The sequence below is a fragment of the Coturnix japonica genome, chromosome Z, assembly GCF_054131305.1.
Source record: "Coturnix japonica strain WE chromosome Z, WE-NBRP24, whole genome shotgun sequence".
Taxonomy (NCBI): Eukaryota; Metazoa; Chordata; class Aves; order Galliformes; family Phasianidae; genus Coturnix; species Coturnix japonica.
The window spans coordinates 40,263,190-40,290,595 of NC_140702.1; the positions used below are offsets into that span (position 1 = coordinate 40,263,190).

At 39.2% G+C, this 27,406-nt stretch overlaps 1 protein-coding gene and 1 long non-coding RNA gene across 3 annotated transcripts; one reads left to right on the forward strand and one right to left on the reverse strand.

Annotated features, from left to right (window-relative positions):
• Positions 1-5,193: 5,193 nt before the first annotated feature.
• On the reverse strand, positions 5,194-27,311 carry CZH9orf85 (chromosome Z C9orf85 homolog). Of its 2 annotated transcripts, none has more exons than XM_085528707.1 (4): positions 27,168-27,311; positions 18,925-19,031; positions 13,830-13,943; positions 5,194-5,269 (listed from the first exon to the last, which is right to left on the reverse strand). In XM_085528707.1, exons 1-4 carry the CDS (start codon positions 27,267-27,269, stop codon positions 5,248-5,250), a joined length of 345 nt encoding a protein of 114 aa, XP_085384833.1. In that variant the 5' UTR covers positions 27,270-27,311; the 3' UTR covers positions 5,194-5,247. The 2 variants fall into 2 exon arrangements, with proteins under 2 accessions (XP_085384833.1, XP_015704613.1); XM_015849127.3 differs by lacking the exon at positions 5,194-5,269 and adding an exon at positions 10,369-11,712.
• On the forward strand, positions 21,425-25,419 carry LOC107306198 (uncharacterized). Its single transcript, XR_001552035.3, has 3 exons — positions 21,425-21,490; positions 25,177-25,251; positions 25,335-25,419. It is a non-coding gene; the product is annotated as an uncharacterized LOC107306198 (long non-coding RNA).
• Positions 27,312-27,406: the final 95 nt, after the last annotated feature.

Here is a 27,406-nt window from a genome sequence, read left to right on the forward strand (position 1 = left end):
AGATATGTTTTCTTTTATTATATAAAAAAAAACAGCAATCAACCAATAGGAATGTCTGCCATTTGATAACCAAAACTGGTTCTCTTGTTACATATTACTATATCTAAACCAGAAGGAATTTGTGGAAAGGATTTTGCTATCTTAAATCTCATTCCTACAAAGTCATATAATGTCTCTTTACAAACTATGACTTGCTCTATTCTCACACACTTGAGATGGCAGCGTTGTGCTCTATAGAGTTTATTTGTGTGTTGACCTGTCCTGCTACCTACATGCCTTCAGCAAGACAAGAAGCACTGTGAATCAAACTCAGTTATCCCTTAAAAAACATCTCCTTTCAGAAATGTTCAATTTCAAGAAACACTGAGAATCATGAGATACCACTAAACTTACTTATGATAACAAATATTAATTTTACCTAATTTTAATATCAACAGTTTAATTTGTACATCTAATACTAATTTTGACTCTCTTATGCTTTCCTCTACATAACGGAAGAGTTCTTGACAGCTGAATATTGTTGGTGTAACTAACCCAGTCACCCCATTAAGTTCAGTTAATGCAAGTGACTCATGAGTGAAACCGAGAACAAAAATGAACATTTTGTCTGCTGCACCTCCTCTGAAAAGCAAAACAGCAAGAAATGATCTCTTGTTTTAATCAACTCTTAGATTTATCTATAATGGTTCGACTTAAAACACCTTCCAACAGCTAAGAACACTGATGCCCACCCCCAGTGTGATGATACAAATATAGAAATACTGTTCTGCAGTTGCCATAGAAATGATTTTGGATCACAACAAAAAATTATTGAGGAATTTAGAGAACATTTGACTGATGCTGTTAAATTTAATCTACTTCGCTTTCAGTGCATGAAATACTCTCAGCAGAAAGAATAAATCAAGCCTCTCTGCATTAAGCCATCTAAAGGGGATGGTGAGGACTGTCAGGACAATGAAAAGTTGTACGGACTGTGACAGTGACCCTGCCCTCCAGAAGGACCTCAATAAATGCCAAAAGTGGGCCTGCAGGAACATAATGGAGTTCAACATTGCAAAGTGCAAGACTTTGCACTTGGGTCAGAGTAACCCCAGATACATTTTCAGACTGGGAGAACTCCTTGAGAGTATCTCTGTGGAGGATCTGGGAGTGCTGGTGGATGAAAAACTGAACGTGAGCTAAAAGTGTGCTCTTGTAGCTCAGAAGTCCAGTGGTATCCTGACTTGCATCAGAAGGTGGCCAGCAGGGACAGAGAAGTGATTGTCCCTCTCTACTCTGCCCTCATGAAACCCCACCCGGAGTACTGCAACCAGGTCTGGGGCCCCCAGTACAGGAAAAATGTGGAGCAGTTGGAAAGGGCCCAGAGGAGAGCTGTGAAGATGATTAGAGGGCTGGAGTATCTCCCCTGTAAAGACAGGTTGAGGGAGCTGGTCTTGTTCAGCCTAGAGAAGGCTGCAAGGAGACCTCACTGCAGCCTTCCAGTAGCTAAAAGGGGATCATAAACAGGAGTGGAGTCAATTTTTTACAAGGTAGAAAGGGATAGGAGTAGGGGGAATGGTTTTAAGCTCAAGGAGGGAAGGTTTAGATCCGAAGTTAGGGGAAAGTTCTTTACAGAGAGTATGACAAGGTGCTGGAACAGGCTGCCCAGAGAGATTGTGGATGCCCCATACCAGGACGTGTTCAAGACCAGGTTGGATAGGGCCCTTGGCAGCCTGGACTAGTACCAAATCAGGAGGTTGGTGGCCTTGCCTGTGGCAGGGGTGTTGGAACTTGATGATCCTTGGGGTTCCTTCCACCCCAAGCCTGTGATTCTGTAATTCTATAACCCTAAGATTCTGTGATGCTGTGATTCTGAAATTCTATGGTTCTAAGATTTTTTGATTCTGTGACAGCTAGATAGAACACATGGGTGGTGGGGAAGTCTGGTCAGCAACAGGAGACAGTCTCCTTCTTGAAGATCTTTATATCTACCACTCCCTGAAAAACGTGCTAGAGAAACAGAAACATGCCTAAAATAGCAGAAACATCCCACTCCACTGCACTGCCAGGTTCTGCACCATTAAAAGATCCATCCTTTGGCTCAGCTGCCATGGGATTTGGCTCAGAAGTGAGAATTTGCTTCAGAAGTGGGTATTTATTATAATAACTGTTGGGCTGGAAAGAGGTTTAAACAAAAATCTGCCTTGTCAGAGAGCTGAGGTCTCTAAAGCAATAGCCTGTGATAGCTTTACCTCAGAAACCTGACTGGTTTGGATAAACAAGGTTGCTACCATTTGTGACCAAATACTTTTGTGAATCACAACATTATGCAACATTAGACTGATACTCTATGTGCCCATGAAGACCTCTCGGTGGAGAAAAAGTTGCTCTAACAGTGCACAATTGAACAAGGCTCAATAGTCAATCACTAGCACAATACAAGTTTTAAAATGAAAACTTAATAGAGCATTAGATTTAATACCAAACTCCCATTGATTTTTATACAGTTTGGATTTGTCCCAGGAAAAACCATCCGTATGTCCTAGAACAAAAAGTTTTTTGCTGTACTGTTCTATGAAGCACTATTCAGACCCATTGTACTAACTAAAACAACACATCAGTGTGAAACTGAATGCTCTTATGCACATGGCTTACTGTCAGCGATTACTGACCAGAACATGAAATTAATAATAAACAGAATTAAAAAAAAAAAAAAAAAAAAAAGAGCTCAGTTTTCATAACTGGACTGTTAATAGTTTTCAGATTTCTAATCTGAAGCACTGTTGTTCTGTTGTAACTTATCCTGTTCATCACCGTTCTTGTATGCACATTTCTCCAGAAGGCACACTCCCACCTGATTCAGGAACTTCTAAAGCAGAAAATACAAACCACCTCCCTCCATAGACTCAAATATCATTCTTTGATTCTGGATCTTCAAATGATGAACATGCAGAACATTATGGATATATATAGAGATATATACATTCCAATATAAATATATATATATATGAATATATATATGTATTTAAATACCGAAGGCTCTGGAAATAAGGAATAGGTCATAATTCATCTTTTTGTTGCAGTTCCTCTTGCTGTCACTGTTGACACCTTTCTTTCAATAAAGGATTTGCTTTTCATGAATTTTTGCCCCATAGTGTATACAGCAACTGTTAGTGAAATACAGGCTTTTCAACAGTTTGAAATATGTGGGTCCCTATGTGCATGCTCACAAATTTTCTTACAGATTTGCTAAATCTGTGCCTAGAAATGTATGTATTAACAGTGCTACAGTAATTTATACTTTTGGTACTCGGAACTAAGATTGCTGTAGAGACTATTCAGGTAACACTCAAAGCAATTCAGATGACACACTAAAGGCACACAAGGCAAACTGTGCCTGGCTGGGGTAGAACTAGTTGTCTTGATAGCAGCCCTCACGGAGCTGTGCTTTGGGCTTCTGTCTGGAACTGTTAGTAAGACACCAATCTTTGGTCATTTCTGGACAATGCTTGGACACAGGAGAGGCTTTTATTCTTTAAAGCTCTGTCACTGTGCAAGAAGTAAACTGGGAGGGGACACAGCCAAGAGAGCTGACTCTAACTGGCCAAAGGGATGTCCTATTCTGTATGTTGCCATGCTAGTAATAAAAGTTCAAGGAAACAGAAAGAAAGGAAGTTATCTTTCATGGTGTTTGTCTTGTGAAGTGACTTTTCACTTAGTGGTGCCCTGCTTTCCAGGGAGCTCTGAACACCTGTTTGCCGATGAGAAGTGGTGACTGAATGCATTGCTTTTTCTTTGCTTGTTTCCCAGCTTTTGTGTTGAGTTAAACTGTCCTTTTCTCAGTCCACAACTCTTCTCACCTTCCTTCTACTTTCTCCCCATCCTGCAGGACTGTGTAGCGAGTGTGGAGCTGCATGGCCATCTGGTGGTTAGCCAAGGCTAACCTACCATGGGAAGGCAAGTGCTTATTTAGAAGATAGTATGGGAAGTCAATATTCATCTCTTTCTCACTTCCTCTTGTTGTTGGCTAACTGAAGATTGTTTTCTTTCTACCCTGGCATACACCTGTTTTTCTGGGCTTTATCTACTTACAGCTCAGAAGCTGTTCTGCAAAGCAGCTGCTGAAAACCTACATGCTCAGTGGAATGTCATTTGGAGGCAGCATTTTTCATTTTCAGTTTCCTTCTGTCCCAATAGTTCTGTGCTGGTTTTCTAAGACTACCAAGAAAATGCACAAACTGATGTTAATATAACCCCAGTGACAGTGGGTGGTACCCCATCCCTGGAGCCGCTCAAGGCCAGGTTGGATATGGCCCTGGGCAGCCTGAGCTGGTGGGGGGCAGCCCTGCCCACTGCAGGGGGTTGCAGCTGGATGGGCTTTGAGATCCCAGCCTATCTAATCCATTCTGTGATTACAATGTGTAATCCTTTTCCGAGGTGTGATTTATATGTCATTGGTGCGCTGATTTCATTTTTAAACTCACAAAAAAAGCTAGAGCTCAGGATGAGGACACTAACACACATTTTAAAAATTCATACACATTCACACGTTGCCTACTTGCAGCACTACAGCTATCAGTGTGGAACCCAGGCTGGGATGTGTGGCTTTTTAAGCCTTCCCTAAAAGCAGATTCCAGATCAAAAGCAGAGCTCCTGGCTCAGTTTTCCACAGTCGATCCAAGCCCCTCTCCTGAGCAGCTGCAACCCCTTGCTAGAAGTGCAGAACACCCACACCTTTCTGTACTGATGTATGCCCGTGAGACAAAATCTGGTGAGGACAAGGCAATGCCTTGAGGTCATTGGTGGTTTTCAAAGCCTCTGTCACCGCTTAGTAGAAGACGAATTCCAACTCAACCTTTTCACTTTGTTATAGTGACACCTGGTGTCGTAGCGGAGTATCTTCTAGAGAGGAATGTTGGCCGCGGCACACCGGAAAGTCTTGCTTCTTTGCTCAGCGATGCACCCCATACCAACAGCGTATTTGCTGGCTTCCAGATGTAAGATTTTTTTTTTTTTCCTTGTTCTGCATTTGTTAAGGGAAAAAAAATAAAAATTAGCCTACAAAAGGTTATACTTCATTTTACACAGGGAACAAAAAAAAGCTCTGGTAAAGAATTGGTTAGGATTTAAGGTTTAGGGATTCTACTGACACGCTTTCTCAGCTGACTGCTGTGAAACTTCACAGCTCCTATGACCCTCATGTATCTGCCTTACCTCACACAGTATACTGTGGATCAGGAACTGCCATTCAGGTTCGAGACCTTGTCATCAATGGAGCATCAAAGCACTCCTGTAAATAAGAAGGTTCAAGGCAAACAAACCTCAGTCAAAGTAAGTAAGTCAAACATGAAGCCCAGTGGACTATCTTGATGTTAAATCCATTAGAAAAGACATACTTAACCACCAATATATACGCAAGATCATCAAATCAAGTTTCGTTGTCACACAGCAGTCCCAGATGGAGAACAACATGACTCAGTGGTCTTGTCTATGAAGTGGCTTTGTACACAGCAGAACTTCGCTCAGTAACATTAACCATGCTAAACACGGCTTAAAGGGATGGGTAGGGGGGATTGGTTAGGAATGGAAACACCATCACACTACAGTGATAACTCTTGCCACTGTTATGGCCTAGTTTCAACTTCAGGGACTGGTTTAGTAATTCTTTCTAGGCAATTTCTGTTTGGGCTCCAGGATAACAGCTACACCACAGAACAGTTTCTGCCCACTACAAAATTGCTTTCATTTTCACCTAAAATTAAGAGAGCTCAGATAGGAACAAGGTATTTCATTCCTCACAGCCTGCTTTCAAATCTCATTAAGAATGCCAGAAGGCAATAAACACTAACTTGCTGTCAGATCAATTATGCTAAAGCAGTGGGTTATTATTTGGATTAATTTCCACACTCATTACAATGACAGCTGGAATCTGTGAAGATGAAGAGAGGCGGCTGTGGGCTGTGTGAACCTCTGTATTTCCATACTCACAAGCTCAGCACTGTGTTTATTTCAGCCAGTGCCCTTTCCTTTGTTTTTTATCTCCACAGGGCATTTTGGACAGACCTGGCTCAGGAACTCTGCCTGACACCCTCAGATATTTGGCTGAGACCCTCTTCTGCATTGAAAGGCTAGAAGCATAAGCACTGTTCTTTATTTTGCATTCTTATTAATGGCAAGCCAAACTTTCCCTCCACCTCCCTCCCCACCTCCCTCCTCTCCAGCCCTTCAGCTCCGGAGAATAAAGCACACTTCTAATTCTAACCTCTATAGAAGAGAGGTCTGGGCCGCCACATGCTTGGACTGACAGGAGACAAGAATGGCCAATGGGACACATTTCTGAAGTGTGCTGGGTGAGGGCTGCAGCCCTTTTTGTGTCGCAGCCAGTCAGCTGCTAATGGGACATTTGAAGTAATGCACACAGACAGTCATCCCCGTTGTTTGGCTTCCTCAGTCCTCAGAGAAAAGTTAAGCTGTGGGGATGTGAATGGAGCAGCTAGTAGCTGAATGCAGTGATTCAATTTGTAATTCTGTTCTGATGCAGAAGAGATCATAATGTTACAAATGATCATAATTATTTATACCCAAATGCAACACAAGCTAATACAAAGAGTATAGAGTGTAAAAGAACTTTCTGCTGAGGCAGTAAAAATGCTGTTGTTACAAAAATTACATAGCTCTGAGAAGTCTTAATCCTTCACGTTACCCAAAGAAAAATGTTATGGCATAATAGCATCAGATCATCTTAACAAACCTAGACGCTTATGCCAAATTCCTCATTAGCTGGGTCTTTCCAGAGCACAGGATTACACTTCTATAGCATATAAAGAATATATAAGAATATATATTATGCCCTTTCTCCAAATGAAGCAGGAACAAGCTTGTTCCATCCTGGGAGATTCAATCACTAACTTCTTTTGAGAAAGACTCAGCCACTACTGATGAGTTGTTACTGTCTTTGAGTGTGACACATTACTTAATGCCAGTGAAATTCCTTAAAATCTTTGTCATGAAAGCAACAGCAAATCTGCCCTTGGTGAAATAATAGATTTTATCTTCTCTTATCGGATTCATTTTTCCTTGGAAATGAAAGGTTTAGGGTTATTCTGCATTTCTCAACTATAACAAGAAATGCCATAGGGTCTTTTTATCTCTTCCCCAAGACATTCAGCTTCATTTCACTTCACACACACTTCACAACGTCACTATTTCGAAGCAAGCAGTTCACTTTACGGTTGTGGCATCAACTCTGCAGATGCCACACAGGATAACCTGGAAAAATGTAGTTACAGCTCAAAGGCTGTGTCAGTTCTCATTCAAACTAGCAATTTGCACAGTGCAGAACCAGATTGTGGGAAAGAGGAATAAATAATGAGGAAGTCTGTGAGAAACAGCAATTCAAGCTGTGATGTAATTACCATGCACTTCTTGATTTAACAAATGTTACAAGTTTCACTACTGCTACTCTTACAAACATTTAAACTATGGTTAATCCTCATAGACTGTTTTCACACGCTATGTCACACTTGCTCAGGTAGTATGTAGGAAACAGCAAGAGAAGTGCTGGAAACATAAGTATGACAAACTTGAGGCTCAGAAACGCAAGGTGTTCCAAAAAGAGACATTTAAAGTGAGTGCTACCATTCAGGAACACACATAACCATTTCATATTCTTGTACAGAAACATGGTCTTCTGTGCTGCAGTTGCAGCAGTACATGAATGAACAAACACTGTTTGGTACTGCTTTCAAAGACCTTTTACTTATGTAATTACACCAAAGTCTTTAACTCGGTTTTCTAAAACTCTGTCCATGGTGAACGGAAATACAGATGATACACAATTGAAATTCAGGTAAAAATTCCAATGTATTAGATATGGCTTGTATTGTATTATGACTTCAGTTCGTGAAGGTAGGAACAGAAATGGGGGGTGTGGGGGGGTGGAAGAAAAAAAAGAAAAAAAAAAAAAAGAAAAAGAAAGCAAACTTCTCTGCAATTTCATCTTAACTGTTTTAAAGATTCCAACAAAAATATCCAGTATTGGAAACTTGGCAAGTATTTCATTTCTAGCCCCCTACAGGTGATTTGTCTGAGAACACACTATCAGTCGTCGCATAGATCTACCTCATTTCAGATACCAGCATGTTCTCAACCGTTCTGAGGACAAGAACTCTAATTTACATATGCACTGTATGTGATGAGAGCATGTGTATAGAACATGTATTTTTCATATGTAGCTTTGTCCTCTTAAAAGCTTTCAGATAAAAGACAGGCAGAAGAATGAAAAGAAACAAATGCTGTCAGTTCGCATGACCAGCTCCCTAAATATCTTGTCATTAAGGTCTCTATGCAGCTTAGAAACCTTTCCTCATTAACAGCTTAAGTCACAGAGATGCTTCCTTTAAGGAGAAGCAGTTTTGCATTTTCTGCTGGAGTCTATTTATTTGTGAGAATTCCTTAACAAAGAAAACTCACGTAATTGTAGGGCTAGAGGATTACTAGGTGGCTCATTTTTTTCTACCTGCTATTTTTTCCCTCTATTTTCCTTGCTAATGCCATGATTTGCATCTCAGCATCCAAGTACATGCCCATTATAGGGAGAAAACTACTTACCCTCTTCTTAATTAACCAGTAGTCCTATAAAGCTTCAGAGGCTGGTATTATATACTTTAGAGGAATATAGATTAATCAGTAGCCAAGACAAGAAAAGAACAGCCCAGCCCCATGCAAAACTAGGAGTAAATAATCATCAGTGCTTTTTATATCATGTAATACTTTAAAACACTTGAATATCTTACAGAGATACATATAAACTACAAAAAAGATAGATAGGAAATAATGTTAGGAAGCAGCAACATCCATAAAGGACTCTCCTCATGCTGCAGTAAATCCAGATTCCCTGAACACCTCCACACATATGGGAATTTTGTTTTCCAGAAACCTGATGAAGTCAACAATGACAAGTTCTATGATAAGCATTTCCCCTTGTGAAGTGAGAATCACCCTGTACACCTTACTCACGCATCAACAGACCATTATCTAATTAATTACTATCAGTGATGAGTCACACTAAATGAGAATTGATAATACTCATAAGGACAATTAGTTAACAGGAATCCACCTGTATCAGCAGCATCACTTCATCTTCTGTATTCTTCAGATGACAATCAACATCTATAATTCCCTTCTTCAGTAATGTATTAGGCATCTACCCACAATGCTCAGTAAAATTCCTGAAACCCCTAAGTCAGTCATCCTATACAGATCACTTTAATAGTATCTCAGTACACTGCTGTCACAGTGATAGCATTTCCCCTCTTGCTAAGTTTACAAACTCACTATACTCCTTGCAGAAGAAGTAGGAAGCCTTCAAAATCTCACTTAAATCTATATATATAGATATTAAAAAAAAATCCAAAGATGATTCTTATTGTGTAACTACCCTGGAGATTGTCTCCATAAAACCTGTTCAGATAGAGGGATCATAGAATGGCTTGTGTTGGAAGGGACCTTAAAACTCCAACCCTCTGCCAAGAACAGGATTCCCACACAACAGATCAGGTTGCACATGGCCTCATTCAAGCTAGCACTGAACACCACAAGGGGCAGAGCAACTACAACTTTTGTAGGCATCCTGCATCAGTGCCCCACCATCTCTCTCTCAGGAAAGAATTTCTTCCTAAAAATTGATCTTTTGTTTGATTTTTTTCATCAAAATATTTCAAAGATCAGTATTTAAAGGGGTTCAATCTCTAGAAAATCCTCATTTCAACAAGCACTTCACACACATACAAGTAAACTCAGAATAGACAACTAGTTACATGTAAGTATGTTAACTTCAGACTATTTTCTAACTTCTTTTGTTTTTGTTGCTCTTGTTGCTCAACTTCTCTTCCCCCATACTGCTGGAATATAATGCTGACTTTCACAAGGCAGCCCTTCCCCTTTTCTTATTGCCAATAGCACAAGTAAGTTTTCCTATCATTTCAGGATTTCCTTTCACCTTTGCACAGAAGGCTAAGTCATTATCAAATTTTTCCAAGTGAAAGAATGTTTCCTGTACGTATATCATTCTCATGAAAATTCATGTTTCCCCTCCATAAAGCACCTCTCTGCAGCTGGTGCCAAATTACTTATTAACTACACCCCAGAATCACCATGCATTTCCAGTGTCTGCTGGGGATACTCCGTGTTTACTCGGTCTTTACCAGTGTCAACTGGCAGAACAACAGGCAATGTCACACAAAGACAGACGTCACCGCTGACCTGGTGGGAGGACATATCAGTCAATGCAGTGTGACCTTCTGACCATCTTCTAGTCTCTTCTAAACACCACACTACTTCTCCTGCCATGCAGCTTAACAAACACTCTTCCAAGTCACCGCCATTCTATACATTTTAAAATGATGAATTTGGTTTTTATTTATTGAAATTGTGTGAAAGAATCTGAGATTGATAAAGCTAGTTCTTTATCTTATAAACAACATATTTATAGAGAGTGGAGAACGAAGATGGGCTGTTTTGGTCATAAACTCCAGTGCTTTATGATTTGCAAGTGGGCATAAAATACTACTCAAATAGGTATTAAACTTTACTTATGGCTCTTCACTGAGACAAAGTGTAATGACGTGTTAACAAGAACAGAGAAGACCATGACTTGCAATGGTTTGGTGCTCAGGGCTGTCATAAAACACTTTGCAAAAATCTATATATGCAGAAAATGGACATAGAAAAATATCTTTCTTCAAAAGCAGAGGGGCAGCACCAAAAAGAAACACGAATTAAACCAGTTCCTTAGAGATAATTTTTAAAGGATGTTTCAATGTTACATTGAAATAACCCCTACAAGGAACTGAAAATCAAGAAGACTATAACTACATATCCTGCTATGTAATTATACACATTTGAAATTGTAACTGATTAAACATAATTCTATACCAGCATTTCGACATGACACCTAAGTGTTTTTGTATCAGAGGAAACCACATTATGCCTACCTTTGAAAGAAAATGTGGAACCTGTATGAAAAATTATAAAGCCTTATCCTATTTTTTTCTTTTCTTTCATTTCAAAATATTGCTAAAAACAAGGTCACAAACATGAAATGGATATTGATGGTACTTAGGCACTCTTTCCATGGAAAAGAGACAGCTGGTGTAAGACCAGTGATCACTTGATATTCCAGTAATGAACTCTGGAAGCTCATTGACAACAGATGCAAGTTCTTCCCTCAAAATCTATTAAAATTGGTTTGACATTTCTATTTTTTTATTTTTTTTCTTTAAATGACAGTACTTTCTATTTGTCCTACAGATGTCCATGTAGTTTTTCAAATGGCAATACAACAGTTGTGCAATACTGAATTCATAACAATAACAGAGAGGGGAACATCTATACAAGAAATAACTGCACTTAAAGATTCAAACTCTGAAGCACCAAAACACCCTGTGCCAATACATTCAGACTTTAAATGTCAAAACAGGCTTTTAGAGCAGAGGTCATGGGAAAGCATCAGTCTATCACACTTGATTGTGTACAGTCTCTTCTAGAAACTCAACTTTTTGGATCTCTGTCCTTTCAAAATTCATGCTTTTAAATCTGTCTTCAAGCCTATCAGAATCTTCTTCATTGTCTGTACTACTGAAGTTTGTGTCAAAATCCAGTTCATCCTCCAGTCCACTCTCCTGGCCATTTTCAGTAGTCTTATTCTCAGTTCCATCTTGTTCTTTATCAATCCTGCAGAAATCAGTATTAAGTTAGCAACTATTACTTCTGGAATTTATCATTATTTTTAAAAAGAATGGGATGAAGGTTACAACATTCTACCTGGGAGAGTAAGGAAGGAAGGAGAAGGGAGAAAATAATCCAAAATTACTTTCATGTTGAGTTGACAGTAAGGGAAAGGAGACCAAGTAATAATAATAATAATAATAATAATAATAATAATAATAATAATAAAACGTATTTACTTATGATAAAATCATAGAATGGCTTAGGTTGGAAGGAACATCAGTGATCATCAAGTTCCAACTCTCCTACCACAAGTAGGACAACCAATCACTAGATAAGTACTAGGCCTGGTTGTCCAGAGTCCCACCCAGCCCAGCCTTAAACACCTTTAGGGATGAGGCATCCACAACCTCTCTGGGCAACCTGTTCCAGCATTTCACCACCCTCTCAGTGAAAAACTTCCCCCGACATCAAAAATAAATCCTCTCTTGTTTAGTTTAAAATCATTTCCCTTTGTCCTACCTCTATCTACCTGCATAAAAAGTTGACTCCCCTGTTTATGATTTCCCTTTAAATACTTGGAAGGCCATAATGAAGTCTTCCTTCTCTTCTCCAGACCAAACAAGCCTAGCTCCTTCAGCCTGTCTTTTCTCTGGCCTCACTGTCGTGGTCCTCATCTGGACCCTCTCTAACAGCTCCACATTCTTCCTGTGTGCCAGGACTGGATGTAGGACTACAGCTGGGACCTCGTGAGAGAAGAGCACCTCCCCTGTCCAGCTGGCCACCTGTCTTCTGAAGTAGACTAGGATACCATTGGCTTTCCAGTCCACAAGTACACACTGCTGTCTCATGCTAGGTTTTTCACATACCAGGACATGTTTTTCACATACCTAGGTCCTTCTCAGCAGGGCTGCTCTCAAAGAATTCTTCTCCAAGTCAGTGTACATAGCTGGGATTACCCCAAGTCAAGTGCAACATTTTACATTTTCTTTTGTTGAACCTCATCAGGTTCACATGGGCCCACCTTACAAGTTTATCAAGGTCACTCTGGATGGCATCCCTTTCTTCTGCCATATCAACTACACCATTCAGCTTGGTGTCATCAGCAAACTTGCTGAGGGTGCACTCATTCCCACCATCTTATGTCATTCATGAAGATGTTAAAGAACACCAGTCCCAAGACAGACATCTGGAGAACACCATTTGTCACCGGCCTCCACCTGGATGCAGAGCCATTTACCACAACCCTCTGGCTGTGACTACCAATTATTTACCCACCAAATAGGTCACCCTGGAAATCCATCTCTTTCCAGTTTTGAGATAAGGATGTGGTTGGCCCATGTCAAAGACCTGTCACAAGTCTGGGCAGACGATACCAGTTGCCCTTCTTTGGCCCATAAAAGCTGTCACTCCATCATCACCGAAGGTGACCAGACTGGTCAGGCACGATCTGCCCTTGGTGAAGCCATGCTGGCTGTCTTAGATTGCCTGCTCATCCCCAATGTGCCTTAACATATCATCCAGGAGGATCTGTTCCATAATCTTCCCAGGCACAGAGGCATATATATGTATATATGTATGATTGTATATAAGTAGTCTGACTAACTAGTCAACTGCTGGTGAGCAGTCACATACCAGTAAGTTAATATAGGATGCTCAATAAAAGTGACTTCTTTACTAAAAGAACTAAAGAGAAAAGCCTGCTAAAAACACTGCAGTAACACCATGCTCAGTATCAGCCCACCTTTATTTCTGTTCACTGGTAACCGAGTCATCAAATGATACACAAAATGCAAACAGTAAATTGGCTTATGCATATTTTATGGTGCTGCATATTTAAATCTATTTCAGAGTGCTTTGTTCCTAAGGAAGAAATGCAATCTTCTCTTGGTATCAAAATAAAGTGTCTTATTTGAGTTAGGCTTATTTGGCCCACCCTCACCAACATCAATAAGCATCCCACCCTGATTTCAGCAGAAATCAGACTTCTACTGATTCCTGTCAGGATTATACAGAATATGGCATGAAGTGTAACAGTATCTTGTATAGTTTCCAAACAAGCCTTATTAAAAAGGGAAAGAAGAAGTACAGTACTGAAACTACATAATCTACAAGCTACTTACGGAATTACAATTTCTTTTTCCTTTCCACATTTGGCACAAACTCCTAGTTTACTAGCACATGGTCGACAAATAATATGGTAAGGATCTTTCACAGCTTTCTGGAGGCACTTCACACTGTGAAGAGAAAGAAAACATAATTACTTCTTTCTCTGGTAAACATTTATTAAATATTCTGTGTTGAAAGACAACATGCACAACACAGAGAGCCTTCAAAAGAAGCACTTCTATAGTCCAGTTTCATACTTTCTTACTAAAACCAGAACCGAAGAAGAAATATTAAACAAATAAAAAATTTTTCCTTTGAAGTGACAAAATAAATCTTTCCATTCATTTCAATAGGTTATTTTGCTTTAAAAGCTGCATAAATTATTCATTTGTCTTACCAATAAAAGCTAATAAGAATAAGGCATAAGAAAGTGCATAGATTTTTACAGACTGAAGAGTTTCAATCAAAACAGTACAATGTCTTTTTCTTGAACTTCTCAGAATATAAACAAAACCAGTGCTGGACGTTTATTTCTATAAATCCATGCCTGCAAGGAACTTTATGCTAAACAAAACCATCCTAATTTTCTAGAGGTTTTTAGTTACTGTTTCAAATATGGTAGAACTCTGTACATCAAATAATTTCTGAAATGCTATGGCTTAATGTTCAGCTGATCTTTCTAATGCCTCGTATTTTTGGTGAACAAAACCCAGAATTAAATAACCCACATTAGGCAGCTGTCTTAAAATAAGTAATCTTTGCTTGATTCTTCTGGTACTCAAAGTCTGTCAAGGAACTTTTAGTATGTCCTGTACAACTCTAAACACTTGAATTGTTGACTAACAGGCTAAAGATGAACATCAAGTATATATCAATGTCTTGTGAGATTCTACTATGTCTACAGCTCTTCTCAGTTGTATCTCACTGATCAGGGACAATACTAATGCAAGCTAGTCTGTTTTTAATAGTTTAATCCTTAATACTTAAATACATCAAATAAAATTAAAGGCTAAGTTGCGGTTGTACTAAAAATCATAACTTTATCAGAGGTTAAAAAAATAGAAATAGATTTATATTTAAAGTCCTCGATTTCCATACTCTGTGATGAAAATAATTCAGTTTCTTAGCTTGAAAGTCCTATTTTTAAAGCATGTAATGTATTTATTTAAATTAGAAGCCTAACCAATTGAAATTCTTAATAGTCTAGGTCTTTCAGAACACTAGCCTACTCAGCCAGCACAGTAACCAATGGCTGTAGGAACAAACAGAAATCACTGCGGAATTAAAGTTTAAAATGATACGAAGTCTAATTTACTTGTTCAAAACTACAATGACATACTTAGAAGAAACTGTCCTGCAATGCCATTTATTCTATTTCTCATGCTTCCCTGATTTACAAATCTTTTTGGATGCTTTTCTTTTTTTTTTAACCTTTCCAGGTTAAATGGCATCCCTTCCTTCTGCCATATCAACTACACCATTCAGCTTGGTGTCATCAGCAAACTTGCTGAGGGTGCACTCATTCCCAACATCTATGTCATTCATGAAGATGTTAAAGAACACCAGTCCCAAGACGGACACCTGGAGAACACCATTTGTCACCGGCCTCCACCTGGATGCAGAGCCATTTACCACAACCCTCTGGCTGTGACTACCAATTATTTACCCACCAAATAGGCCACCCTTGAAATCCATCTCTCTCCAGTTTTGAGATAAGGATGTGGTTGGCCCATGTCAAAGACCTGTCACAAGTCTGGGCAGACGATACCAGTTGCCCTTCTTTGGCCCATAAATGCTGTCACTCCATCATCACCGAAGGTGACCAGACTGGTCAGGCACGATCTGCCCTTGGTGAAGCCATGCTGGCTGTCTTAGATTGCCTGCTCATCCCCAATGTGCCTTAACATATCATCCAGGAGGATCTGTTCCATAATCTTCCCAGGCACAGAAATGATGCTTACCAGCCAGCAACACTTCACCTCTGGCTGGTCTGTTCAATATTTGGACCAGGAATTTATCCTCAACTGACTCTGGGATTATTTGCATCATGCAATGTTGTTTTCCCAGCAGGTTTCCAGGTGGTTGAAAACCCTCTGTCAGGAGAAGATGCTACAAGCACAATGCCTTTTGTAGCTAAACCAAAAAGGTATTGTCAACAGGTTCTTCATAATAAGGCAGCCAACAGTAAACCTTGACAATCAGATGTCCTTTATTGGCTTGGTACCTGATTTTAATCCACAAACTCTTAATCTGGTCATGACTGTTTCTCAGAGGCAGCTATTTGTAATCTACCATCTTCTTAACATACAGGGCAACTCTATCGCCACTCCTACCTTGCCTATCACTTCTAAAAAGATTATAGCCCTCAATCATAGTATTTCAGTCGTGTGATTGGTCCCATCACATTTCTAAAACAGCAATTAGGTCTGAGTTCTCTATTTGTAGCACAGTTTCCAACTCCTGATTTTGTACACACTATGCTGTGTGCATTTGTACAGCATCATGTCAGCTGGCCTACTGACCACGTTATCATCCTGAAGCAGCCCTCCCAAATTCCTTTGCGACAAATCTGAGGTTTTCCTCTGCTGCTTCCTAAAGTGACAGTGTTTCCAGATTTTCTCTATCACTCAGCAGCACATCTCCTTCCTCCAACAAATTTTGTTTAAAGCTCTAATGATAAGTCCAGCCAGCTTGCTGCCCAGTATATTCTTTTCCCTCCTCCTCAGATACATCCAAACCAACATAAACATGTCCAGTTTATACAAAGGTGCATTCCAGATCGCAGTACCAAAAGCCCTTAATGTGACACCATCCATGCATCCATTCACAAACTGGTTCATTCTCCTGCCTTGTTCCCTGTATCCAACCAGGAAGACTGAGGAGAACACTAGCGAGGCTTCTAATACCTTCATCATCTTCCCAAGGGACAAAAAGTCTTTTTTAATGTTTTCTAATTTCCTAGTTGCGGCCTTCTGTAAGCCAGCTTGCAAATTCAACAGCAGACAGTAGTCCTCCTGCTTTTTCATACCTGGTATCCTCTTCTGGATGTCCCAGATGCAGGCTTCTGGCAGACAGAAAACTTCTGCAGTGACTACCCAGCCAGCAAATGGGGCCCGCAGTGCTTCTCGGTGCAAAATCCCTAATCATTCAGATGCTCATCTTTTTTTAACTGCACTGGCTCTAACTCAGGTTTTTGGTTGGACCATCTTGACATGGTTATTCCTTTACAGTTCTCAGCCACTACCCACACCTTCTTCTCTTTCCATCCCCAGAGCTTCACATCTGTTGCTTGAGGGTATTTCAGGGGCAAAGGAAAGGCTTCTTCCTTAGCAGAGACAAAGGTCCAGCCTCCTACATCCTGAATATTTTTTGCTATCTGATTCCATAGGGCTGGAAGTCTGCTTATCTTCTTCCCCTTTCTGAAACTTAAGACAGGGCTGTTGGTCTGCTTGTGCCAATGTATGACATCAAGCATTATATTCTCTCCAACTGCTGGGTACAACTCAGCCTGGTGACTTCCTCATGCAACCTGGCCACCAGCTCAAGAAAATTCATCAATCTGGGCACACTCACACCCAAGACATCCCACTCTGCCCTCAGGCTCAAAGTTCTGGGCAGCTCTGTCACTCCTTGGGAAGTCCATCTGAATGTACACATCAGCCCGGAAAGGCTGTGGTGCCTCCTTCATTTAGGTTTCTACCTCAGACCAACTGGGGTGGTGGGTGGTCACCATGTTTCTCAATAGAGTGCTACTCCCCACTATAACCAGATGAGAAGAAAGCAGACCTCCTTGTGCTCTTGCTGCACTCCCTACCTGTGTGAACTGTGCACCACATTCTTACTGCCATGCCACGCTCACCTGCATGATCTTTTTAGTCACCTGTGAAAGTTTTATTGCTTTTTTAAAATTCCTACTTAATGGTGAGCATAACCCAGAACATTCACTTTGAAAACTGGAGACTTCTACATTAAGTATAATATTTATTTCTTAAACATAAAAGGATGAGACCACTTAATAAAACCAAAATATTTTTTGTGTATAGTTTCTATTATAAAGTAAAAGTTCACACGTGTGGCAGATACAGTATGAACAGATATTTCTTCTCTTTCAAACTTAAGAAAAAAACTTTTGACACAATCACACAGGAAATTATACACGTGCTCACATAACCTCCCCAGGTGGTTCAGAAGCAAATATTTCATAAGTATGTAACTAAGAACAACACACAAATACAGAAGGAACTAGTGAGACAAAGCTGACTATTTTGTGCACCACATTCCACCTATAGTTTCCTTGAGTTCAGTGTTTCATTGCTGAAATGTTAGCTGCATCTGGAGACATTGATGTAAGAACCTCTACAGATGCGCATGTACAAGAAAGCAGAAAGTGACCACTTTAGAAGACTAACATGCCATAAACCTTCAAATTACTTAGAGGCATTTATCACTTTTATTATGTACTTATTCAACAATACTCAATACAGCTATGTTTGCAAGTAGCACTAAACGTTTGATGTGTATGATTATGGTTTCTATAATAAAAAGAAACAACATGCTAAAGGGTACTGAAAAACAAGTACTGTTAACATTTTGTATGAACTGAGGTAACACTGAGCTTGATAGTGAATTTTTATTTATTCACTATTATTATATCAAAATCAAGAAAACTTTCCTTGCTCATCATTCCTTCACCAGGTAGTCTTTATAAACTTAATAAATAAGTAAATAAACAAATAGAATTGTGCAGATAATATAAACTCTGACTTGCTACAAGGTCTGAGAAAAATCACACTTTAAGTGTTTCAGTTTTAACTCTTTCTTTTGGAGGAAGAACTGACGTGTTTTGGGAAACTTACAGGTTCAAAATGATCATTAAAAATATTCAAACATTTTAACAGTGAGGAAGGAAGTAGTTGCTTTGCTACATTATCTAACATTTAAGATAAAAACATTAAAGAAATTGAAAATTAATACTGTATTTTGATTATTGCTGCAGACTCCAGACTAAAAAACACAACAGTAGCATTTATGAGTTTCCAAAAACAGAACATTCTCCAAAAAGTTCACAAACAATACTGCCAATGATTAAGACTAGGTATTTGTACTCACCATTTTTTTGGTTTTGATAGTAGTTTATACTTGCTGAATTTTACCCGCCACTCCAAGATATCTTTACAATGCTGACACACTCCATCATGAAGTTTAGCATTTATTTTCTAAAATAAAGAAATAATAATTGGAATCAGAGAAACTTTCATATTTTTATGAGTACAATCTTGCTTAGAAAACATTTTTTTCGCTTAATATGATTCATACTATATTTAGAGAATTATCTGATGATAATATAAGCATTTTATATGTTTAACCCTTGTTATTTTCTTCAGCAGAAAGAGTGGTGAGGTCACCCTCTACTTTGAGTTGGTCTTTAGTATTACTAACATAGTTACAATACTACCATAAGTAATAGGTATAGTATGAACTGTGTTCTTATGTTGTTATTCTATTATTATCATTATTAGACCTTTAAAGTAGAAATGAACCATGAAATAAGCTGCCTTTATTTGGAAAAGATACCTCACAAGGCTTAACATTTTGCTTGTTATTGCTCAAGATACTGTTAAACTACAAGGCCCACTCCAAAAGCAACACCTCCTATTTTATGATGTTTGCCCATAAGAGGTGAATGCTGATGAAATGGCAGAAGCGACTGAACCCTCCCACCAATATTCCATTACATTTTGTTGCTATGGGGCAGATAGCAGTCAAGGGGCAGTCTGACACAATGACATCTGACATGGAGTGCGAATCAAGCAAACGTGTGGAATTAAAATCCTCCACGAGGAAAAAAAAAATGTACCCTCTAACATCCGTCCACATTTGCTTAACATTTATGGAGGCCAAACAGTGGTTTTGTAGCTGAGAATTTACCAAGTATTGTTTTTGTGTTCACTGTGTCAGTCATAGTTTCCACAGAAATAAATAAGAGGCATTACTTTCAGAGCAACTTGTGTACACACTTGAGGTGAGTAGTCTCAGAAGGTTTTTTTAGACCACGATAAAATTGAGTTGACATATTTGCTGGCAAACCATTCCATGTTTCTTGCGCCACAAACATCCCGTACAAAAATGTAGGATGTTTTTGAACTCAAGTATCTAGGATAAAACTACAAAAATGGTCTTTTAAACTACAATAAATCTTCAAGATAACATAAAATTTACTCTAAGATTTTCTGTAACTTTTTGTGTTTAGTTTGATTGGCAATACGAACTGCCAACTGGCTGGTATGGTTTGCACAAGGCAAGTTATTCAGAGACAGTGAACAGGAACAAATCACACTTGCTTTAAAGACCAAGTAATGAATACCAGTTCCCACATAGCAGTAATTACAATCATTATGCAGTTCTATGTATGCATAACTAGGAAAACAAAAATTTCACTGCAAATAATAAAAAGGCATTCTGTATTTTGAAACAGATTCAAAATGATATTCAAAAACTATAAGGTGGACAAAATCACATTTACTGCTTGAAATATCCAAAAAGTTCTTTGGGAGTGATCCTGCATTAACCCATACCTGGCTTTATAATATTCTTTCAGAGATAAATCTAGAAGTTCACCTATGCATATAGCAGCTACTAAAATAATTTCTTAGTTTTATGACCTTACAGAGCTTCTTACTATTCCAAGAAAGTCTACTTCAATTAGACAGAAGTTTCAATTAGAATAACAAGTCTAGCTTTAAACACACAGTATCTTATTCCATGCTTAAAAAGCTATGTGGTAGAGGAAATACTATATATGAGTAAGACTCTACTATGGGATTTAATTTCCCAGTAAATGGGAAAGTGTTTCTTTTCATCTTTACTCAACTTCACCTGCTCAGCTATGGCACTTCTTGTCTGGAAAGTTAAAAGACAGAAAAAATCTTTCAAATGATGGAATTCTGGCTTAGCATGTTAAAAAGAAATTGAAGATGCCATTCTCCCCCTCCTCAAAAAAAAAAAAAAAAAAAAAAAAGAATTTGTAAAAAGCTTTAATAAAGAAAAGTCTGATGCTCTGATGCCAGCTATTGGGAACAAATTTGCCAGGAAACATAGTTACTTAGACAACACAGAAACTTTATGAGAAGAAAATCAATGCTAAGTCCTGCCAATCATACAGGTCAGTTTGACTGTGCTCATTCTTTCAAAATGCATGCAACCTGAAGATAAGCCTTCTTTTCAGTGCTCACACAAAGATTCCAAGCAGGATAGCTTTAATAAGCTTCTAAATATCTGCAAATAAGCCCCACCTTCCCAGTTCTCCTTCTCACTGTCCTAATTTGCATTAATTAGTAATGCAAGAGGGGAGAGAGACACAAAGGCATTTGTATTCACAAGCGTGCTTTACTGTACCCAGCTACTTTTGGTATTGTCAAGGAAGAACCCCATAAACTTCAAAACACTGCAAGCGTGCACACTGAAGACAGCTGATTGCTGCTAAACACCTTTCAAAACAAGTGTTAGCTTCCTTGCTGACAACCACCCAGTTTCCAATAATGTGTCACACTATCAGTGCTGGGGACAGAACCCTGTCCCTACATGACGCGGGGATTGGCTCAGTGATGCGTAACACACCTGGAATTCAGGAGGCCACAATGAAGGCGTGTGTGGCATAAACAGTGCAAAGAGTAAGGTAGGCATTACTTTCACCTCTCATTTGAAGGAAATTCAAAGTCTGTAGAAATTTGCAACTGGATGTTTTTTTATGGTACGGTGAAATGCATATAATTATTATTAAGAGCACTTCTTCCCCCTCTCTCCTTCCCCCTCCCTTACGAAGTACAGCTCCTGAATATACAATAATCCTCCAGTCATTAACTTCTCATTTTCTTTTTTATAAAACTAAAAGACAGATCATGCCAAATTACAAAGATGTCTCTTCACATTACTCATAGGAACGCACTCAGAATGCTTGGAAATGCCCCTTGCAGTAAGACAAAGGACTCACCACATGACACACTGCCAGCTTTGTTTCAGACAAGGTCCTGAGACTTACCTGAACTCATTCTGATAAGTCTTCCCTCAGTACTCTTTAATTCACTTTTTCCCCACTGCAAAAGGTCTTCAGTAAAATATGACTAATACAGAAGCTCTAAAAGTAAAGTAATTCCATTTCATAGTAACAAGTACATTATCTACATAAAGTCAGTATCTATCAGGTACAGAGCAGGTCTGTGTTTGGATCGTTTTTACACATCAAGTTTTAACTATTCCACTATCCTGGTTCAATTAGTCATACTCCAAACATTCAGGACAAAGCTACACATTAAGTACATTGACCAAATCACTAAGAGCTTAGACTCAAAAGTCATGAAGAGAAAGAAATTCAGTGTTTATGAATTTAATTTTCACATATCACACAGAGTCACTAACATACAGTCACATTTTGAAGAGATGCCTATCACCTTGACTGAACAAAGCTTCAGTGAGAGGGGCAATGAAATTGAAGATTCCCTAGGGGAAATGAAGAAAGATATAATTTAAGCAGAGGGCTGTGCTGCAAGAATGAAGATGGCTCGTGCAGAGACAGATTTTTGAGTCACTGTAGAAGTGGTAAGCAAATACAGCAAGTCAGGAGAACTAAGAGGCCAACTTCATTCCAAATATAAAGACTGGAGTGCTTATCTCTCATTACAGAGATACAGTTACAGGAAGTGTGCAGGGATGCACACCAGTATCAAATGTACTGCTTCTGTACTGTTCTGTTCTCAGATAAGAAATATAGCCAAAGTGCAAAACTGAGACCCAATTCTAACATCCTTCTACCAGCCAGCTGATTCAGAAAATCAAAGCAGAAGGATGGACAGATGTAAAGCAAATTAAGCTGGCAGATTTACCCAGTTAAACCTTGATTTTTATTTGTCTTCTAAGTTTATCTTTCTCAGAAACAGTATCTGATTTTAAATCTTACTATTACTAAAACAAGCTGCTTTTCAAAAGCAAAGAAGACTTGATGAAGCAAATAAAATCATGCAAAATTAAATATTTGGATAATATTATCCAATATAATATTTGGATAATTCTATCTGATTTTTATTTATTTTTTATTCACTGAGAAACATGTAAGAATAAGTTCCCGTCACAAACAGGAAGATAAACTTCCCTGCTATCTCAGCCATAACATGGAAGTTAATAGTAAAATAAATGTCTCTGTTGTTTGTTTTTCCTATTAATATTCAGTCTTGTATGTATTTGCTACATTTCACATATCCAGACTTCTTTCCTTTCAACCATTTAAGAGCTCATTCTGTTTCTGTCACAGCAGTTTTTTACTTTCATTTCTCTATTTTACTCACTAGCTCTTTCCTCTTTGCCATACTTCCTCCAATATCAGGGTAACTCTTTTAGTTCTTGCAGTACTTCTGTATGTTTTCCAAAGAAAAAGAAATTATGCAATGCTGAAATATATAAACAATTTTGAAGTATACAGTCACAAAACATTCCATATGCATATTACATACGCACTGACAGGTCAACTGCATCAATAAAACAGCACCCTCCATATGCTCAAGTAACCCAACATTAAATCATTTAACAACCTGCCAAAAGCAGTTCAGAAAGTATTAAACAGATGTGCCTACACCTACTAACTTGGCTCACAAAATAATTCCTAGCCTATGCTAGCATTAAAAAAGCAGTCACAAGGAAGATGTAATAATGGGGTTTCAAAGATGCCTCACTGTCTGTCTGGAAGTTTCTAATTATGTGTACATGCACGTGTGTTTTGATTCACTGTACTGACAGCAGACTTCTACCACATGTCAGTAGCTTGTTCTACTATAAATCAACACTGCATCAACACTATCCAAAAACTTTCTTCTCATAAGAAACAGGAGATACTGATTGGAACAACAAGGCTGTAGCAACATTTCTGAGTGACTGCATTCTCAGAAAAACAAAACTCCACACACTCTGTGATAGCAAATCCTTGTATTTCAGGGCTATAATATACACCTCAGAGACTGCAATCAGTTTTCCCAGAAACCTTCTCTTGCCCATATACAATATATACTGCCTTCAATACATGTGAAACCAAAATCTTTCTTTAAGCCCAGTTCAAAATGGCCTTCTTCATCTCCAAGACATGTAGCCTTTTTTCACATTGGCAAACAGGTTCATAAAAACTTCATTCTTCAAGGATTTCAGAAAGTATGAGATTCTGCATATTTGGAAGAACTGATTTTTTTTTATTGTGTGTGTGTGTGTGTGTGTGTGTGTGTGTGTGTGTGTGTGTGTGTGTGTCTTCACTGCAGTCTTAGGTTACAGTCCAAAATGTACGTTCTGTTTGCTTCTCTTCCACCTACATGAAACACTGTATGGTAAGCCTGAATTCACTTTTAAACTCAGAAGGAATAGCTAGAAACCAGACTTTATCCTGACAAGCTGCCCTATACTGCAGCAAGACAAACTTAGTGTTGTTTGCAGCCAGTGTTATCTGTCACTTCCAGCTGGTAGTCTCTTACTTTCTGAACTTCTAAGTCTCATTCATTGACTCAGCAATTAAGCCTCTTCCCAGTGCCTTCCCACAGCCTTGACCAGTGCCTCCACTAAAACAAATTATCTGTACAGCCAGATGAAGAAATAGCTAGCATCAGCATCATGGTAAAGTTAGGGTTCAGAGTTAATAACCTCTGAAATTTTGGAAAATCTGGATTATCATCTGGGGTGTAATTAATAAGGGGAAGAAACCGAGGAACAGATCAGTCATTTGGGTGTAAATATGAATCATTTTGTGGCCTACCATCTCATAACAATGGAGTTTTAAATGTTCTTGTTGAATATTGCTTGCTTTCATCTCTAGAATTACCTTTATTTCCAGTTTCCACATTGATTTAAGTAATACAATTCATATAGAGTGTATGTTTACGTAACATAATGTATATTCCTCAGCTCTGTGTCACAAACAGGTGTTCCAGAATATACTATGTAAAGCAATCACCCATAAACAAATGCCCAGTTTCAATAATTAATAGCACAGTGTGTCTTACTCTGTCCAGCTCTTCATTCTTCAGTTCATCCTAGCATGCGGGCTTTCCCAGCACTGTTGTAGGCAGCTACCCAAACACAGTTCAGAGGCAGCTTGCATTGTTTCACCTCAACTAGCCTGTCCCAAAGTAATGCAGGTAGTAGGGCCTGGTCATTAGGGGAAACACAAGTGCCTTTTCACCATGCTCTAGAAGTAATTAGAACTTTTAGTCTTTAAGATTAGAAAATGGATGCCAAGGTCAATATCAGGTTGAAAGTATAAAACTTTTCAAAACAAAACAAACAAGAAACAACAACAAAAAATGATTACTATTATACTAATTTCCTTTGCAGCTACTTCTTCACATAGAAGACTAGAAACAGCAATGAAAATAACTACATCAGCTTCAACCACAGTACAACCTGAAGGTGCTGTACTTGATATTCAGCATTACTAATGCAGAGTACGTGTGCATAATGATATGAATTTTAAGTTAAAAATCATTCTACAGACTTTCAAGATGGTATTGAGCTGCACTGCGAACAACAGTAGCCAAAGACAGGCCACAGACTCAAAATAGCAGTGATTTACTAGAGATCCACCCACTCTCAGCAACTCTCAGCATTCTGACCTAATGAGCCAGTAAGGTATGGAAAAGAGGAATGTCCCATTTCTGTGTCAGTCCTCATGATCAAACTGCCACTTTTTCTTCCTTTGTCTCTTAACAGCTTAGACGTGTGTGGTCAGTGTGAAGCTCAGGACCACACCAGTACACAGAAGTTACAAGATAAGAGAAATAAAGTTCCTTGAAAACATTCAGCTTATGTAGGATGACATTAATCACCACCTAAATCTTGTTAAATTTCTTTTCAAATTTCTTAAATGGGAGAATCAGGCCTACTTATCACTATGATAAGAAGGTGAAAATTTGAATTTGATTACAAAAGTACATCACAAGAAAACAAACATTCTTTCCCATTACCCTGCAGACTCAGTCCTACATCACAGTTAATAACGACACTGAATATTGGCTGTGTTCAAAATAGGCTGTTTTTTTAAGTTCATGGCATTGTGGAGTCAATTCTCTCAGATAACAAATATACTAAAAAAAACCAACCAACCAACCAAACAACAACAACAAAAAAAACTAGGTGTACTTTAAAGAGACCATTTCAGTTACAAAACTGAACTAAGTTTCTCGTTAAGGACTTTTCTGATTGACCTGCTCTGTAGGATCTTTCGTAGGGGGTATGTACAGGAAAACACACTTATCTATTACTATTGGATATCATAAAGTGATTCAAACAATGAATAATAGTGGTGATGCTTGAAGCAGGAAAACAGCCCGTTCAACCTGTAGAACCAGTCCTACAAGAAGCACTTGGAAAAAAAAAAAAAAGAAAAAAAAGAAAAAAAAAGAAAGAAAGAAAAAAAAAAGAAACCACAATTCTTTGATGTCACTGTTTTTTACTTACCAGTTTATTCCCCTCCTCTCAAATTCTTTTTGACAGCCTAGTCAGATTACTTAAAGGGATACTGACATAGCAACAACAGCACTACATATTCCTCTTTCAGATTGCTCATCTTGTGTTTTGCTTTATTCGTGTTTCTCAGTTTCATAAGGTGTTTTGTCACAAGACAAAGCACCCCACTCCAGTGGCGCTACTGATCAGGACACTGTGTGGTCTTCATCCTCACAGCATTATTATGTTGCCAGAGCTGCAAGTAAGATAGAAGGTGTTCCAGGAATACATTGTGAACCATTTCCTTTTCCTTGCTTGGAAGTTATTTAAAGGAAAAGACAACAATGGTCTTTTGTAACAATAGTGTACAAGTATCAAACCACGGCCACGAGTGCAGCAGAGGCTCAGATGAAGCAGGAGACCATGGAGCCACCTCTAAGCACACTGCCAGGTTTTTTAAAGCCTTAAAGAAAACATGAGTGCCTCATCAGTTGTCTCAAAGAGTGTCACCTGTTGTGTGCAGAGATGTCAGCTGAAGTTGTTCAAAATCAGCTCTGACATGTGGCGATCTCTGAAATAAGATGATACAGACGAGACCACCAGCGCAATCACCTTTCCGTAAGTTGCGCTGTTAGCCCTGCAGACAACACTTCCTCGCCGCACTCACTGCCCAGAGGTGAACGCTTTATTTCAGCTTTCCTTTCTTATAAGGCTACGACCCGATGAGAACCCCGCACGAGGCCTCGGGTAACACCGCTCCGCCCGCCCCGCCCCACCTCTGCCCCCGGGCGCTTCCCGGGCCTCCCCTCAGCCCTCACGCTTCCCGGCGGCGGGCCCAAGGCCGGCCCCGATTGCGTGCCTGGGCGCAGCGCTGCGCCTACCTTCAGCCGCGCGCTGGTGTCGTACTTGTCGTTCTTGAAGGCGCGCACGTTCTGGTGGCGCTGGGGCCGCCTGCGCGCCACGTTCCCCTTCTCCGAGCTCATTCCCCGGCAACCGCCGCTGCCGGTGGCGAGTGCCCCGGAACCGCTCCTCCCCAGACCTGCCACCTCCCATTGGCGGAAACCACCGTCAGTTACACTCGTTTGCCAGCGGCGATTCGCCGTCCGCTCACGGCGTCCCG